We start from the raw sequence: 15434 nt of genomic DNA on the forward strand, positions 1-15434 counted from the left end.
CTATCTCCTTTTCATTTCCTCATTATGATTTACTTGTCTACCCTAACATTCATGTTGCCTCTCCAAGTGCAACTGTGCCTACCAGTGATCCCCACGATCTCTAAGTCAGTCTTCCGCAGTTCTCATCCTCATTGCTCTTTCTGTAGTGTTCAATCCTCATCTTCATTGCTCTTTCTATAGTGTTCAGCACAGCTGTCCATCCCTCCCCCTTCCCTGGTTGCTGGAACAGCCAATGGTTTTTACCTTCCTGGCTATTCCTTCTAGTCACTCGAATGTTGAAGGATGACAAGGTGAGTGGCAATGCCTGATTCTTCCTCCTTGATTCAGTGTAGTTACTCAACTGACTATGAGTCTCACCCTTTAAAATTCTGTCTGAAAGGACACATCACCAAGGTGGGCCGGAACAACTTAACTACTGATTGACAAAATCTGACATTGCCTCAGTATTGTTCTATAGTTCATCATTCTATAGTTCTACGTTTATTTCCTCATGCTGTCTGAGCAAAGTAATATTCACAAATATCTGTTGCGTTCACTTGCCCAGACATCCTTTCTCTAATTGTGCTGTCAACTAGTACTTCAGTCCTTAAAATTATACCAACTAGAAAGGCCAATCCTGCATAATAAAATAAAGTAGATAAATAATTATTATAAAAATAAAATAATGTGTGCTATATAGTACACTCAATGGGTATTTTTTAAATTAAATCTAATTTTTTTTGGTGCCAATGCTAGAGCTTGAACTCAGGGCCCGAGTACTATCCCTGAGGTTATTTGCTCAAGGCTGGTGCTCTACCTCTTGAGCCATAGCTCCACTGCCAGCATATTTTGGTAGTTAATTGGAGATAAGAGTCCCATAGACTTTCCAGCTTAGGCTGGCTTTGAACCACGATCCTTAGATCTTAGCCTCCTTAGTAGCTAGGATTACAGGCCATCAGTATCCAGGTATTTTGAACATAAATAATGAACAAAGGTAATTAAGGTGAGATTCCTGTTCCAACTACCTGATGCTTCTTTACCTGAGAATGGGGAAAACAAGTGATTGATTTGTCTACACAAAGTTCAGGCTCTTCTTTAGCAATCTTTTCTGCCCTATACAAATGAAAAAAAAAAAACCCAAAAACATTGTTTCTTTTTTGGGTCCAGTTGTGGGGCCTGAACTGTGGGCCTGGGCGCTGTCCCTCAGTTCTTCAGCTCAAGGCTAGCGCTCTACCACTTGAGCCACAGCGCCACTTCTGGCTTTTTTCTTTTTACTTATGTAGTGCTGAGGAATCAAACCCAGGGCCTTAGGCATGCAAGGCAAGCACTCTACCATCCCAGCCCAACATTGTTTCTTATAAGGACATGGTTATGGGTTATGAGCAGATCCTAGTCTTATACCCTGAACACAGGCTCACCTCTGATTTTGTTTGTTTGTTTACTTGTTTATATCTTCATGTAGATTTGAGTGAGGACATTTGTGTGATGGTTGGAACAACAGATCATAGGGTACAAACTGATCTGAGACAAAGGAGGCTTAGAACCTTCTAGTCCTTCAGGCATTTTTATTATCAGGCAGATACAAGCTTGGTCAGAGCACCTTTCAAAGTTACAGTTCCAACTGATTTCATGAGGTCAACCAGAGGGCAGTGAACATAATGGCAGTAGTTTATATAAAAACAATGATGGTGACGTTGCCACCCTGTCTGCTACCATCACCTGTCTGCTTCAACCCAATGAGGAATGAAGACAATGAATATCAAGATGACTTGATATTCATCTAGACTCCAGTGTCACTTGCTTTGACAGAAGACAAGACCCCCCCCTTCCACCCATGCCCAGACTTGGAAAAAATGGTGGCAACATCCTCTTTGCCCTAACTTCTTATTCTGTTGTGTCTAGTCTAGATCTTGAAGTGTCTGACCCTCCCTGGGCAATGGCGAACCACTGGGCCTGCAGCACCAAGCTGGGTCACCTGAGGGGCTTTCTCTGAATTGAAAGCTTCCCCTGAGGCTGACTCCACTGAAACTACACCTGAGAAGGTATGGCGCAGGTCATGGTGGGTCCCGCCCACTGCAGGCCCTTGAGGAACTTCCATCACCATTGGTCCCACCACCAGCGAAGCTACAGGTGGCCCAGCGGGAGTCGGTGCAGGTGGACTTTGATCTGCAGAGGGAGGGTTTACTGTGATGGCACCATCTGGCTGAGGCTGTGGGACCACAGGCTAGAAGGAAAGAGAGAGAGAGAGAGAATGAATGAATGAATGAATGAATGAATATGAATCAGACAAGGTTTCCTACAGTTCTGGGGTACACCCTCTCAATTTGTAATGATTTTTTGGTCCATTATAGGGCTTGAACTCTGGGCCTGAGCACTGTCCCTCAGCTCTTCAGCTCAGGGTGAGTGCTCTAGCACTTGAGCCACAGCACCACTTCTGGTTTTCTAGTGGTTAATTGGAGATAAGAGCCTCACAGACTTTTCTTGGGCTGGCTTTGAACTGTGATCCTCAGATCTCAGCCTCCTGAGTAGCTAGGATTATAGGCTGTGAGCCCCCAGCCCCCAGCTGTAATTTTTTTTTTTTTTATTTGCAAGGAATCTAGAGGAGAAAAAAAACTATGTAAGCACAATGGATTGTCATGGGAGGGTCACGGGAGGGCTAACTATGGAGCCTGGTCTCCTAAGATTATGTTTGACACCACAGACTTAACACAAACCTGTCCATTGATAGAAGCACCCCAGTCACACATCACCTATACCTGCAGTTTCCGGGGGCTGATGGCAGACCTGCCTACCACCCATGAAGCAAAAGGTGAACTTGTACACTTACACAAGTGTAAGTTTTGTCCCACAACCATAAGTACAGAGGAAAGAAAGACCTGATGGAAACCTCCCTGTGTGGATGATGACTCCATGAACCCCAGGGTCATGTAAGGTTTGACAGCAGTTGCCCTGTTGTTATTAACACCCAATACCTAAGTGTTGAGGGGTTGTTGTGTTGTGAAGATGTGAGTGCGGATACCCATAATGTTGTTACCTGTTTTTGGAACACGGTGCAGGTCACTGAAACTTCTTCTCCACCAAGCCTCTCGTGGAGCGATGCCTTGCAGAAGCCATATTGCTGTCCCCAGAGGGAGAAGAGTAAGTTATTTGAATCCATGTACAAGGTAGATTTCTCTTTAGTTTTATTGGTACTATAACATATCAAGGCAAATAAACTTTAATTTGTATTGTTTTGTGGGTTATTTTTTTCTGCCAGTCCTAAGGCTGGAATCCAAAGCCTGGGTGCTCTCCCTGAGCTTTTTTTTTTTCTCAAGGCTAGTACTATCTATTGAGCCAGAACTCCACTTCTACCTTTTTGGGGTAGTTATTTGGAGACAAGTCTCCTGGACTTGTCTGCCTGGATGGGCCTCCAGCTGTGATTCTCAGGTCTCAGCTTCCTAGGTAGCTAGGATTACAGGCATGAACCATCTGTGCCTGGCTAAAATTTATTTATACTTTAAAAGGCTTTAAAGTTTATAGTTTCTACTTTTAAAAGATCTATCTGTCTAGAATGTTATAGTTAGCTATGACTGGAGAGTTTCTATCACTAGGACAGATAGATAAAGAGATAGATACATACATACAATGTGATTACATATAGATACATATATGCATACTATACATATGTACATATATATATACACAATGTGATTCTACATATAACAGAAAATACAGAATTGCTATGAGAACAAAAATTCAATTCCAAAAATGGTGATGACCTAGACAGAGCTGATATTATCACTAACATATTTCTTTCTAATAGCATATGCACTAAATAAAATAAAACCCGATATCATTGTAATTACACTGCCTTATGTCCAGGGGTTTTCAGTTACTCAAATAGCATTTTCTCCTATCAGTTATCAAATCCTCCATAGTTCTCTATTCACAGGTGTATTCCATTTACTGATTATCAATTACACCTTCCTGTTGGTCACTGAGATTTTTTTCTCTTTTTCTTTTTTATCATTTGCTATCTATGGTAGGTCATCTTCATAGGTGTATTTCTGTCGAACATCTCTAAGACACTCTTTTTGTTTTGTGCCAGTACTGGGACACAAACTCAGGGCCTCCTGCTCTCACTCAAAGCTGGTGCTCTGTCATTTGAGTCACACCTCTGCTTCTAGATTCTGGCTGCTTAATTGGTGATAAGAGTCTCAGATTTGTCTTCCTGAACTGGCTTCAAAGTATGATCTTCAGATCTCAGTCTGGTGAGTAGCTAGAATTACAAGTATGAGTCACCAGCACTTGGCTTCTTACACATTCGTTAGGCTAAATTCCTACAAGTGGCCATCACTGCTGAAGGGGTTGAATGATTTTGTATTAGAGAAGTGTCTAGGAAATGTGTACTTCACATCCCCAGCCAGGTTATGACTGTGCTTCACTAGGAAACAGTTTTTCCCCAATTGCATGCACCTCCATGCAGGTTGACAGGTCTTCCAGGGGAACGTGAGGCCCTGGAGAAGGGTCTGGCATGATTCCCACAGGGAGCAGAGATTTTACAGTTACTTTCTTCCTGTACTCTGAAGATACAAACTGCATAAAGATGCTGTGCATTACCACCAGCTTAGCATGGGTAACACCCTCAAGGCCTGGCCCACTCACTTTTTCTTCCAACAGCTTGCAATTGGCTGGATCAGTGACTTCTTTAGCAACACAGTCAGTGGCAGCCACAGCAAACTCCACAAAGGTCGAAACTGGGAGAGGCTAGTGAGAACAATTGAAAATGCACTTGAGGCAAGAAGACTTGGAGTGAGGAGGGCAGGGTGGAAAAGCTGGAGGGAAGCGGCAGGGACTGTGGCATAAGACTTTAGGTACAACCATTCACATGGACCACAGTGTGTGGTTCTAGAATGGCTGGCCTAGGCAGTTGCTGGGGACTGTATTCTGAAGCATTTGCACTATAGAGGTTGGAGTCAGCTCTTCCACAATGGAGGATTAAATACAGATTGCCCATCATCTATGTTGGACTTAAGTTCTCAGGCAGGAAATGAAAAGTTGGAGGCCAATTTTATGGAGACAGGAATAGCTAACCTGTCCCCCATACCCCCTGGCTCTTGGGGCTGTACTTATTTGTTGGGGAGGGGTACACATGTACGCACGCAAGCACACATGCCAGTACTGAGGCTTGAACTCCAGGCCTTGTGCTCTTGCTTGGCTTTGCTCAAGGCTGACACTGTATCATTTGAGCCATACCTGTATTTTTTCTAGCCTTTTGCTGGTTAAAGTTAAGCGCTTCAATGACCTTCTTGTGTGAGCTGGCTTTGCACTGTGATCCTCAGATCTCAGCCTCTTAGGCAGCTATGATTATAGGATTAGAGGAGTGAGCCACAGCACCCAGCTAGGGGTTTTAATTGAAGACCCAGAGTTTGGGTTACTCCATGACAGAGTGGGAAAGTGAAGAGATGATCCCTCCCTTACCTATTGCACATGGAAGGGTCAAGTGCAAAAGTTTAAATGACAGTATGAAAAACATAGCTTGTGCTTTTTCTTCTTCTTTTTCTCCTTGGAGACTCTGGACCCTTACAATAATAAGATATCTGTTATTTGGTATCCATCTGAGATGGTGATGTTCTGAGAACGGCATGTTTTGGTGAGCTGAAATATAACATAGCTATACTAATGTATTTTCCAAGTATGTTATGGGTGTTGTCCAGATAGCCAGATTTCTTAAGATGTTCCAATTCTATTACATTCCAACATGCTAAAGGGTCAGTAGCACAATTAGGTTTTTACTTTCTCACTGATTTAAAAGGCACAGTAGGATTGTGCCATTATACATCTGTCGGTGTGAGCCGGGGGTGATGGAGGCCATGGTTGGTCAGTGTGTGGAGATCAGTGGACACAAGATACCATGTATGTGGTGTCTGTGTGTGGATGGCCGACTCTGGCACTGTTTAGAACCAGAGAAGTCAGGTTGTGCTTATCTACAGCATCTGGCCATTTCATATCAGAGAAGCTCAGCTCAGGCAACGCTCATGACACAGCATCCTCACACCCCTGGGTACCATTTTCCCCCTTCCCAACCAACACCCTCCTTTGCCCTCTGGTTGTTGCCCTCGCACCTGCTTTCCCCCTTAGCCCTGTTTCACCATTTGTATTCCCCATGTGCCACCAACTGCCCAATCTACTAAGCGAATCTCAGTCTTTACCACAAGTTGAGCCCGGGAAATTTCCACCAGCTTGAAATAGGATCCGTTGGTCTTCGCGTTGAAAGCAGCCAGGGCGGCCTCAGCAGCGTGCACCACTCTGGTGTCATTGCGTTGAGCCAGCAGAGGGCAGTTTGGACACACCTTGCGCACATCCTCGGCTGAGTCTAGGCAGAAAGGGGAACCCTGGGTCTCCACTGTCACCTTCCTGGGCATTCACCCCAGTTTCTCTCTCTTTTTTATGTTTTTCTTTTTGATGCCAGTATGTCCCTTGGCTTTTTTATTCAATGCTAGCACTCTGCCACTTGTGCTAGACCTTCATTTCTGGCTTTTTTTTTGGTGGATAATTGGAGATAAGAGTCTTAGAGACTTTCTTGCTGGCATTAAACCATAATCCTCATATCTCAGCCTCTTGAGTAGCTATGATTACAGGCATAAGCCACTGATGTTCCACACCTAGCTTCTCTTAATAAGCAAACACTAAGATGGGACCCATCTATGTCAGGATTTTTGTCTCCCTCATAATCTTCAAGTGACCTTGTCATGCTGAAGTTTCCAGAAGAGTCCTTATCATAAAGGGACAATTGTCGTCTCCAATGAGAACAACCCTTACTTACAAACAGTGGCTTTATAAAATCCCACTATCCAAGAAGCTTGGCTTCTCTTTTTCTTCACTGACAAAGTAACTAGAACTACTAGGGCTCAAAATTATTCAGATTCCTTCCTCAGTCTCTCTACAAGACAACAGCGATAAGATCAAGAATAATCTGTACCTGGAGTGGAATGACATTTTGCGGACATCACGGAGAACTGGCCATCCTGTTTCAGCACATGGAAGTCACAGTCTCCTTCCACTGCCTGGAGAAGAGACCGTGTAGTGAGGGCCCAAGCACATTCTGCCCTTCACTGCTCCCCAGGCGTGGTTGTCAGAGGTGACTCTAACAAAGTCACCTTGAAGCATCATACTCTGCTTTCAAGGAGGGTTGCAGCAAGAAAGTAAACTGTTGTAGAAATCAGCCTTAGGGAAGGTGGCATGCGATGGATATTGATCTATTGCATTAGCACTAGGGCCTGGGTACTGTTCTTGAGCTGTTTTGCTCAAGGCTGGTGCTCTATCACTTGAGCCACCGTTCTACTTCTGGCTTTTGGTGATTAATTAGATGTAAGAGTCTTACAGACTTTTCTGGCCTGGGCTGTCTTTGAACCATGATCCTTGGATTTCAGCCTCTTGAATAGCTAAGATTCTAGGCGTAAACCACCATCACCTGGCTAAAGATAATTTTAGGAACTGCTTTCTGGCTAGTCAAAAAGACAACCAGCCAGTTGAAGAGAATGGATCTACTTTCCCTTGAATGGAAGTAGAGCTGGCCACCATAAGAAGGGCACTCACATGCTCGGCCACCTGCCTCACGGGACAGTTTGCCAAGGGCGTGGGGTCCAGAACGTGGCAGGTAGTTTCCAGAGTGTCAATTTCAATCTCATATACTACTCCCAAGGGCCGCTGTGAAGACAGAATGAAGAGTTGAGTTGCCTACCTGGTGGTCTTCCATGTTGTCTCCTCAGCCCGACTTTGAGTCCCTGTTGTGTTTAAATCCATGACCCTTTGGGAGAAGAGAAGAAGTCTTTCCTACTCTCAGCTCATCTAGATCTGCACTGGTCTGGGATCAAGACCGTAACCCATGTTTTTTCTATGTGAGCAAGCGCTAAATGGTGCTTCAAGCCATGAAGAGATATTGGCTTAGACAAGGGCTGAAGCCATGTGGTGGTCCCACTCTAAGTACAATTTTAAAACTACAAATGAATAGTGATTCTTTGTGAGTGTGTGTATGTGTGTGTGTGTGTATGTGTGTGTGTGTGTGTGTGTGTGTGCTGGGCACTGTCCCTTAGCTTTTCTCACTCAGGGCTGGCACTATACCACTTAAGACACACCTCCATTTCCAGCTTGTGGTGGTAAATTGGAAACGAAAGTCTCAGGGACTTTCCTGCTAAGGCCAGCTTCAAACTATACTCCTCAGATCTCTGCCTCTTGAGTACCTAGGAGCATAGGTGTGAGCTACTGATGCCTGCAGAATGTAGACACGAATGTAATATTCAAAGCACGGCTTTGAAAACATTGGCTTAGGATTTTCTTATCCAAGCTGTAGTCAGATGGTATAGGATAATAGCTTACTCTCTTTTTCTTATGTTCTTTATCCTTCCCTCAACTTCATTCTTCTTGTCTTTAAATTCTGCCTTCCTTTTCTGAATGTCTTTTCTTCTTAAATGTTTTTTTTGTTGCTGTTAGCCTGGACTTTTCCTTTGTTTTTCGACTTGTAGATACCAGGATAAACAGAGCTTGTGTCTCTTGCCTCCTGCTGGTCACGAGAGGAACATCAAATTTACGTTGATATTAGCTAACACCTATCAGTAGTATAGAGGCAATTTAGGAAGTTTGCTGAACTAAAGTACTTCTTCTCAGTTCACGTGGTTATATATTTTATCTTCAAACCCTGGACTGTCCAGAAATCCTGGAAAATCTCTACCCATCTCTGTCTCTCATTTCAATTCTGTCCAAACCACTAGTATCTGAAGCCTCAGAATCTCCCACCTTGGCAGAAGCATATGATGATGTGCTAGTATGTCCAAAATGACTTCCTGAAGAGACTCAGAGCTTCAGTAACTGGGATCTGGGTGTAATTGGGTTTCACAAGGAGAGTGAGCTTTCAGTTTTGCCCTAGTGAAAAATCACAGCACCCACCCATTGCCTTTTCTTTCAAGAATGCATGTGGTATGCTTATTTCCCTTGAACTAATCATCAGTGTTCCTACTATATATATCTTTTATATATATATATATATATATACACTAATATACCATTAGTATATTTTCCTATGGCTTCATTGCTCTTAAATCCATCCAGGGAAATCCTGATTTCAGAGATGCCAGCCCTTTGTGAGATGAGATGCCAGTGTCCAGGCATCCTGTTGTGTACCTGGTTTTCCTCCAACACTGTAAGTCTCTGGTGGACACAGTCTTTCTCCCCTTTGTATCATGTGGGACCATATAGGGGTTTTGTATGCCAAAAGCAACCAACTACTGGCAATTTTAGTGGTCTAGTGCCTAACACTTTCCATATCAAATATATCAGAGTACCTGACACTGAATGTTTGCTGAAAAGAAATATCCTTAATCAAATGTAAAGCATTTTATTTCAAAATGAGCAGTTACCCTCTTTCCCCACCTTTCCAAACTTCTCAACTGACCCCAAGGCACACTTTTGGGGTTGTTCTTTATCATCACTAGCTACTAGTCAAATTAATTTCTTGTCTACCACGTGGAGATGTGAATCCTATTTGGGTCGAGGCTTCTCTCTAGGATGTGACTTTTTTAGGGAGGTGAATTCTGTAGAGAAAGAACCCAGGTCTGGAATCAAATACCAGACTACTTACTAATAGTATGACTGCGAGCAAGCAAGCGAGAAAGAGAGAGAGAGAGAGAAAGAGAGAGAGAGAGAGAGAATGTTACTTTCTCTTACATTAAAAAAAGGATAGCTTATCATCTGCCTCAAATATCTGGTAGAGGGAAGAGAGGGGCTAAAGCTCTGGCATATGATAGCCAGCTGTCAAATGTTGTTCTCAGTTTTTATCAGAGATAGATGGGAGTGAAGAAAAGCAAGTGATTTTTTTCAGACAACGAGAACATGGCAAATAGAAGTTGCTCTCTTGGGCCCTAATATTCCTAGTTATCCATGCAAACCATTCTGCTTATGCCTGCAAAATATCCTTGTCCCTCATATAGCCCCACCCCCCACCCAGGCCCCTCTTGGAGAGATCTATGTCTGCAACATCAAATGCCTCCTCTCTTGCCTTTTGCTTTGCCCTTCCTTTGCTCCTAGGAAGAAATCAGAGTTCCCCACTGCCATTTTATTTGTGATGGAAGATACTGGTCTTTGAGGCACTGAGTTGGGTTCCACATACAGATTCCACATATAGATTATTCATAGCAGGCTCACTTACCCGAGGCCACACCTTCACTTTGTCAATCTGGTTCAAGGCATTCTTGTATCCCTGAAGAAGGTTTTTATTGAGGTAGTCCACGGCAAATGCAGCTACTTGCTCTGTTTCTGGATCATCACAAGGTGGTTCACTATAGGCCAGTGCTATAAAAGATGGGGCTGCATAGCAGCCCCAGAGCTGAGCAAGGCAAAGGAACAAGATGAAAGACTTCATGACTGCCCCCACTAACGCCCTGCCTGATGAGCAGATGTCTGGAGGTTTCAGGACCAAAGCAGGTACACTGGTTGGAGAGCTAGACCAACAGAGGGGCAGAGGACCTTTATTTATCTGTTGGAGCCTGCTGAAGGAATTGCATAAGGACCCAAGAGATTTCAGTTCTGCTTCCAAATAACCCCTGCAAATATCCACCCTGGAAAAGCAAACAGGTTAGCACATCAATGATTCCCAAGAAATTTACCAAAGTCAATGCCATTGCCTGGGAGATGCTCCAAAGTTTGCTTGGATGATGGAAACAGCAGCAAAGAGAGGAAGAGGCAGCTGAGGGCATGAGACGGACTCAGTCAGCCCGGGGTATAGTGGGTCTGCCACTAAGGGATCATTCTGAGCATGTCTGGGTCCATGGTGGGGTGAGGGAGATTTAAAAATGTGTTAACCCTCTGGTGTGAGAGAACTGTCTCCTTCAGGAGGCGCCCTAGAGGGAAAGGTCCACAGATAGGACCAAGGCACACCAAAGCTATATGACAATTTAGATCTTGTGTAAGATCCTTGGAGAATAGAAGGAAGAATGCTATTTGTCTCACCTTGGGAGTAGAAGTAAAAGAAGGGGGTTCTATGTTGGTGGGGGGGGGTGTGGCTAGAAAATCTATCTTTTCTGCAAACATCACTGGCAAGACCTTGTGTATGACAGCATAGACAGGTACTCATCTGGGCCTTCTGAGTGCTGACTGTAATTGACACCAGTAGGCCTGTGGTCCCTGCCAGTGCCAATACAGAGGAGGGGAGTTCTGGCTAAACAGCCACTCATTTGGCAAAGCTCTGAGTTGGAGTCCAATACTGCATACATACATGTACTTCATGCAGCCTTAGCAGAATGATGGGGTATCTTTGTAATCAGAACACAAAACTCTCTCTCTCTCTCTCTCTCTCTCTCTCTCTCTCTCTCTCTCTCTCTCTCTCTCTCTCTCTCTGTGCTGGTATTGGGGCTTGAGTTCAGGCACTCAAGATCTCAGTTGATGTTTTCTTTCAAAGCTAGTAGTGTACCACCACTTGAGACATTCCTCCATGTCTGGCTTTTTGGTGGCTAACTATAAATAAAAGTCACACAAATTTTCTTGCCTGAACTGGCTACAAAACATGATCCTCAGACCTCAGCCACCTGAGTGGCTAGAATATCAGGCATGAGCCACCAGCACCTGACACAGGGTGAAGCTCTTTATTGCAGGCACCGCCTTTTAAGGGATCTTTGACAATCCCTAAGGAGAGTGGGCTTGATTATGACATGTCCGGGAAATATCATGGTAGGATTTGTTTGAGTCTGGAACAAAGAAAACCTAACATGGAGGCTAATGTGTTCTTCAAATATTTAGAGGTCATCACTGTAGGGGTGGATTTGTTTGATGATTTGCTATTGCTTCAGAGGGGGAAAAAAACATGTTCTCTCTCTCTCTCTCTTTTTGTTTAAAGAAAGGCCCCTTAAAGAGAAACTTAACAATATTGATTTGTAGAGGCCAGAATTCTGTTGGAGGTGGCAAAGGATGATGACAAAGTAGAGTCACTGGCTTAGGGACTTTTCCTCACCTACTTCCAGCTACACGTAGACTTATGTGGAACCAAAGGGCAGAGGCCCAGGTGGTCAGTCCCCACATTCTCTCAAAGAGAGGGCTATGGCACATAGAGGCAGAAAATAAGCCATATGTGTGTATGTATATGTGGTGTGTATGTCTCTGTGGTGTGTATGTCTCTGTGTGTGATACTGGGACTTATTGTTCACACAAAGATGGCTTTCTACCACTTCAGCCATACCTCTATTTCTAGCTTTTTGCTGTTAATTGGAGATAAGAGTCACATGGAATGTTCTGCCCAGGCTGACTTTGAATCACAATCCTCAGATTTCAGCCTCTTGAGTAGCTAGGATTAGAAGGGTAAGCCACCAGTTCTGGGCATGCTTCTCTTTTATGATACTCAATATGGGCATTACTAAATATTGTGAAACTTTATAAATGTTTATTGAGCTTACCTTTTAAAAGCCATAAGCTCAGGTGTATTAACATGGGTTATTTTCATTCATTCCATTGAATCCTGACTCTGAGTCCTCTCTCATGATAATTGAATCCAGTCATTTCAAATGTGTGATTTCCTATACACTTGGCCTGCCTCTCCTGCTTCATCCCCCAGGTTCAGTATTCAGGTTAAGAATATCTTGAGAGCCAGGTGCCTTGGCTCATATCTATAATCCTAAATACTCAGGAGGCTGAGATCTGAGGACTACAGTTCAAAGCCAGACAGAAAAGTATTTGAGACTTTTATCTCCACTAAACTACCAGAAAAAGCAATAAGTGGAGCTCACAGCTTATAGCTAAGTGATAGGGAGCTCGCCTTAAGCAGAAGAAGCTCTGCTTCCAAGTAAAGCCACAGGACAGGGAAGGAGGGGAAAGCCTGAGATGCCAGGCACTAATGGCTCACACCTGTTGTCCTAGCTACTAAGAATCAGAGAATCGTGTTTCAAAGAGCCTGGGCAGGAAAGTCCATGAGACTCTCTTATTTTCAGTTAGCCAGACAAAAGCTGGAAGTAGAGGTGTGGCTCAAGTAGTAGTATGCCAGAACTTCAGTGGAAAAGCTAAGGGATGTGCCCAGACCCTGAGTTAAAGTCCCAGTATGAAGGAAGAAAGGAAGGAAGGAAGGAATAGAGGGGGAGAGAGAGAGAGAGAAAGCAAGGAAGGAGGGAAGGAAGGAAGGAAGGAAGGAAGGAAGGAAGGAAGGAAGGAAGGAAGGAAGGAAGGAAGGAAGGAAGGAAGGATAAAAGAAACACTAGTGTGAAATAAAAGTGGTGATTTGTGTAAATGCATAAATTATAGTAGAGGGTGGAAAGCAGTGCCCACTTTTACATGAGCTGCAAAGGCCCCGGCTGGCGTCTTCTACCAGGAAACTCATCTCATGCTGTCTTCAGGCACAGCTACCGGGCCGCTCCGCTATGAGCAATTAATCTTGCTTTAATCCATAGTAGAACAGTCCTCCCTGCCCCACCAGGTCAGGTGCTCTCTATTCCAGATCACATGTCTTCTCTCCACAGGTTGCCACCACTTTTCTTCCTTGAAGCCTGGGAAAACAGTATGGTGCCCGCATTAGAAAGTTGCCTTCTTCAGGCTTGTAACCCTTCTCACTCGATCCTGCTCCCCTAGGACCAAGTTCACTGGCAGAATCACTGACCGAACTGGCCTTGGAAAACATTAGCCCTGACTTGATGGCTATCCTTCTTGTCTTTGCTTCGGACTGATAGCTGTAAACACTGACTTCTACCTTGGATTAGTTCAAATACATTGCGTACCCTAGAGACTCACTGGTAAAGAGCCTTTTAAATTCAGACACCCTGGTGCTATCTTCAGCTGCCATCTTGAGATTGCTGCCATCAATAACACCACCCTGCTACCGCCTCCTGGAGACTATAAATTCTCTTCTGTTCTAACCAATGAGTCCCTAGAAGAAGAAAAACCTCACGTCAGGCAGCATGAGAGCTGACAGCCACACACCCAGACTCTTACACACCAGAACCTGAACATGGCATGGCAGCAAACGTCTGAAAAATGATCGGTTGGTGAAGGGTGAAAGCCGCAGTGGGTGGTGTAAGTCATTGGACAGATTCCTGGCCCTGCCCTTTCTGGTTCTTAAAGGGCCTAGTCCCTGAGAAAGCTAGGCATTTAATTTCTGATAGCCTGCTCTTTCTTCATTCATACGTTCAATGAACAAACATTGATTGAACACCTACGATCTGTGAAGCTAAGTGTCTGGACACAGAGATGACACTACGTACCCCCACGGAGCTCATCACAACCCATTGGGCACACCGATATGTGAAATTATATATTATGTAATTATAATATGGTTATTGCATGAATGATCATAATGTACTGTGGAGATAGACTGGATTTATTTCTCTGATAAAAAATATGAATCAACAATGAAAATTACCCTTTGTCCCAGGGCTCATCAGGGTTTAAGGAAGATTAGTTAGCACCAATTGCTCCATAACTCATCCCCCCCAGCTCAATTGGAAGAGCCCTTTGGTTTTGTGCCAATGCAGCACAGTTGGATGGCATGGCCCAATGACAGAAAGGCTAAAAGAGTTGTATCACAATGACCAACCTGGGGCGATTGCTTCCTGTTTAGGAAGCTGCATTTGAGGACTTACAATTGCAAGAAGAGTACCAGAGAAGGGTGGGGCATGGGAAAGGTGAAGGTGTCCAGCTTCAGGAGATATTTCCTCTTAGGATTGTCCTCCTTCAGTTATGTGTTCTAGGTCTTCTAGCCATATCCTAGTTCTAGCCTTGGGGAGTAAGAAGGATGGAAGTCCAAAACGCAACAAGGTTATACTTGATCAAATCTTTCTCTTCTTTCAAGGGAAGTTTTTGTTGCTCTAGTTATTGTTACCATTTGGACTTCTGATCTTAGATGTGAAATGGGTACCAAGATTGATCTTTGTATATGGCATTACATTATCCTGTAAGAGATGAGAGGAAATTGTCCAGACTCTCTTGTTTGGAAGAAGACCTTCTACTCTAAATAAAGAAGACTTTCTAAAAGCCAGGCACTGGTGGCTTGCACCTGTAATTCTAGCTACTCAGGAGGCTGAGATTGAGGATCATGATTCAAAGTTAGCCTGGGCAAGAAAGTCTGTGAGAGTCTTAGCTCCAATTAACCACCAGAAAACTGGAAGTGGTGCTGTGGCTCGAAGTGGTAGAGCACTAGCCTTGAGCAAAAAAGCTCAGAGACAGAGCCCAAGCCTTGAGTTTAGGTCCCACAACCAACTAAAAAGAAGAAGGAAGGAAGGAAGGAAGGAAGGAAAAGAAAGAGAGAGAGAGAGAAAGAGAGAAAGAAAGAAAGAAAGAAAGAAAGAAAGAAAGAAAGAAAGAAAGAAAGAAAGAAAGAAAGAAAGAAAGAAAGAAGGAAAGAAAGAAAGAAAGAAAGGAAAAGAAAAGAAAAGAAAAGAAAAAGGAAAGAAAGGAGGGAGGGAGGGAGGGAGGAAGGAAGGAAGGAAGGAAGGAAAGAAGGAAAGAAG

General features: G+C 43.9%; 1 protein-coding gene across 4 annotated transcripts; it reads right to left on the minus strand.

Annotated features, from left to right (window-relative positions):
- Positions 1–1882: 1882 nt before the first annotated feature.
- On the minus strand, positions 1883–10375 carry Ahsg (alpha 2-HS glycoprotein). Of its 4 annotated transcripts, none has more exons than XM_042669575.1 (7): positions 10163–10375; positions 7579–7668; positions 6941–7025; positions 6171–6334; positions 4624–4725; positions 3014–3097; positions 1883–2188 (listed from the first exon to the last, which is right to left on the minus strand). In XM_042669575.1, exons 1-7 carry the CDS (start codon positions 10373–10375, stop codon positions 1883–1885), a joined length of 1044 nt encoding a protein of 347 aa, XP_042525509.1. The 4 variants fall into 4 exon arrangements, with proteins under 4 accessions (XP_042525509.1, XP_042525500.1, XP_042525490.1 ...); XM_042669566.1 differs by having other exon boundaries at positions 7558–7668; XM_042669556.1 differs by having other exon boundaries at positions 1883–2203; positions 7558–7668.
- Positions 10376–15434: the final 5059 nt, after the last annotated feature.

The sequence above is a fragment of the Dipodomys spectabilis genome, unplaced genomic scaffold (assembly GCF_019054845.1).
Source record: "Dipodomys spectabilis isolate Male_0828 unplaced genomic scaffold, ASM1905484v1 ptg000017l, whole genome shotgun sequence".
Taxonomy (NCBI): Eukaryota; Metazoa; Chordata; class Mammalia; order Rodentia; family Heteromyidae; genus Dipodomys; species Dipodomys spectabilis.

Coding starts and splice junctions, on each gene's coding strand:
- Ahsg (XM_042669556.1), bottom strand. CDS start 10,375: ATGAAGTCTTTCATCTTGTTCCTTTGCCTTGCTCAGCTCTGGGGCTGC. Junction 4,726..6,170: donor TTTCCCGGGCTCAACTTGTG/GTAAAGACTGAG, acceptor TGTTCTCACTAG/CCTCTCCCAGTTTCGACCTT. Junction 2,204..3,013: donor GCACCGTGTTCCAAAAACAG/GTAACAACATTA, acceptor CTTTCCTTCTAG/CCTGTGGTCCCACAGCCTCA.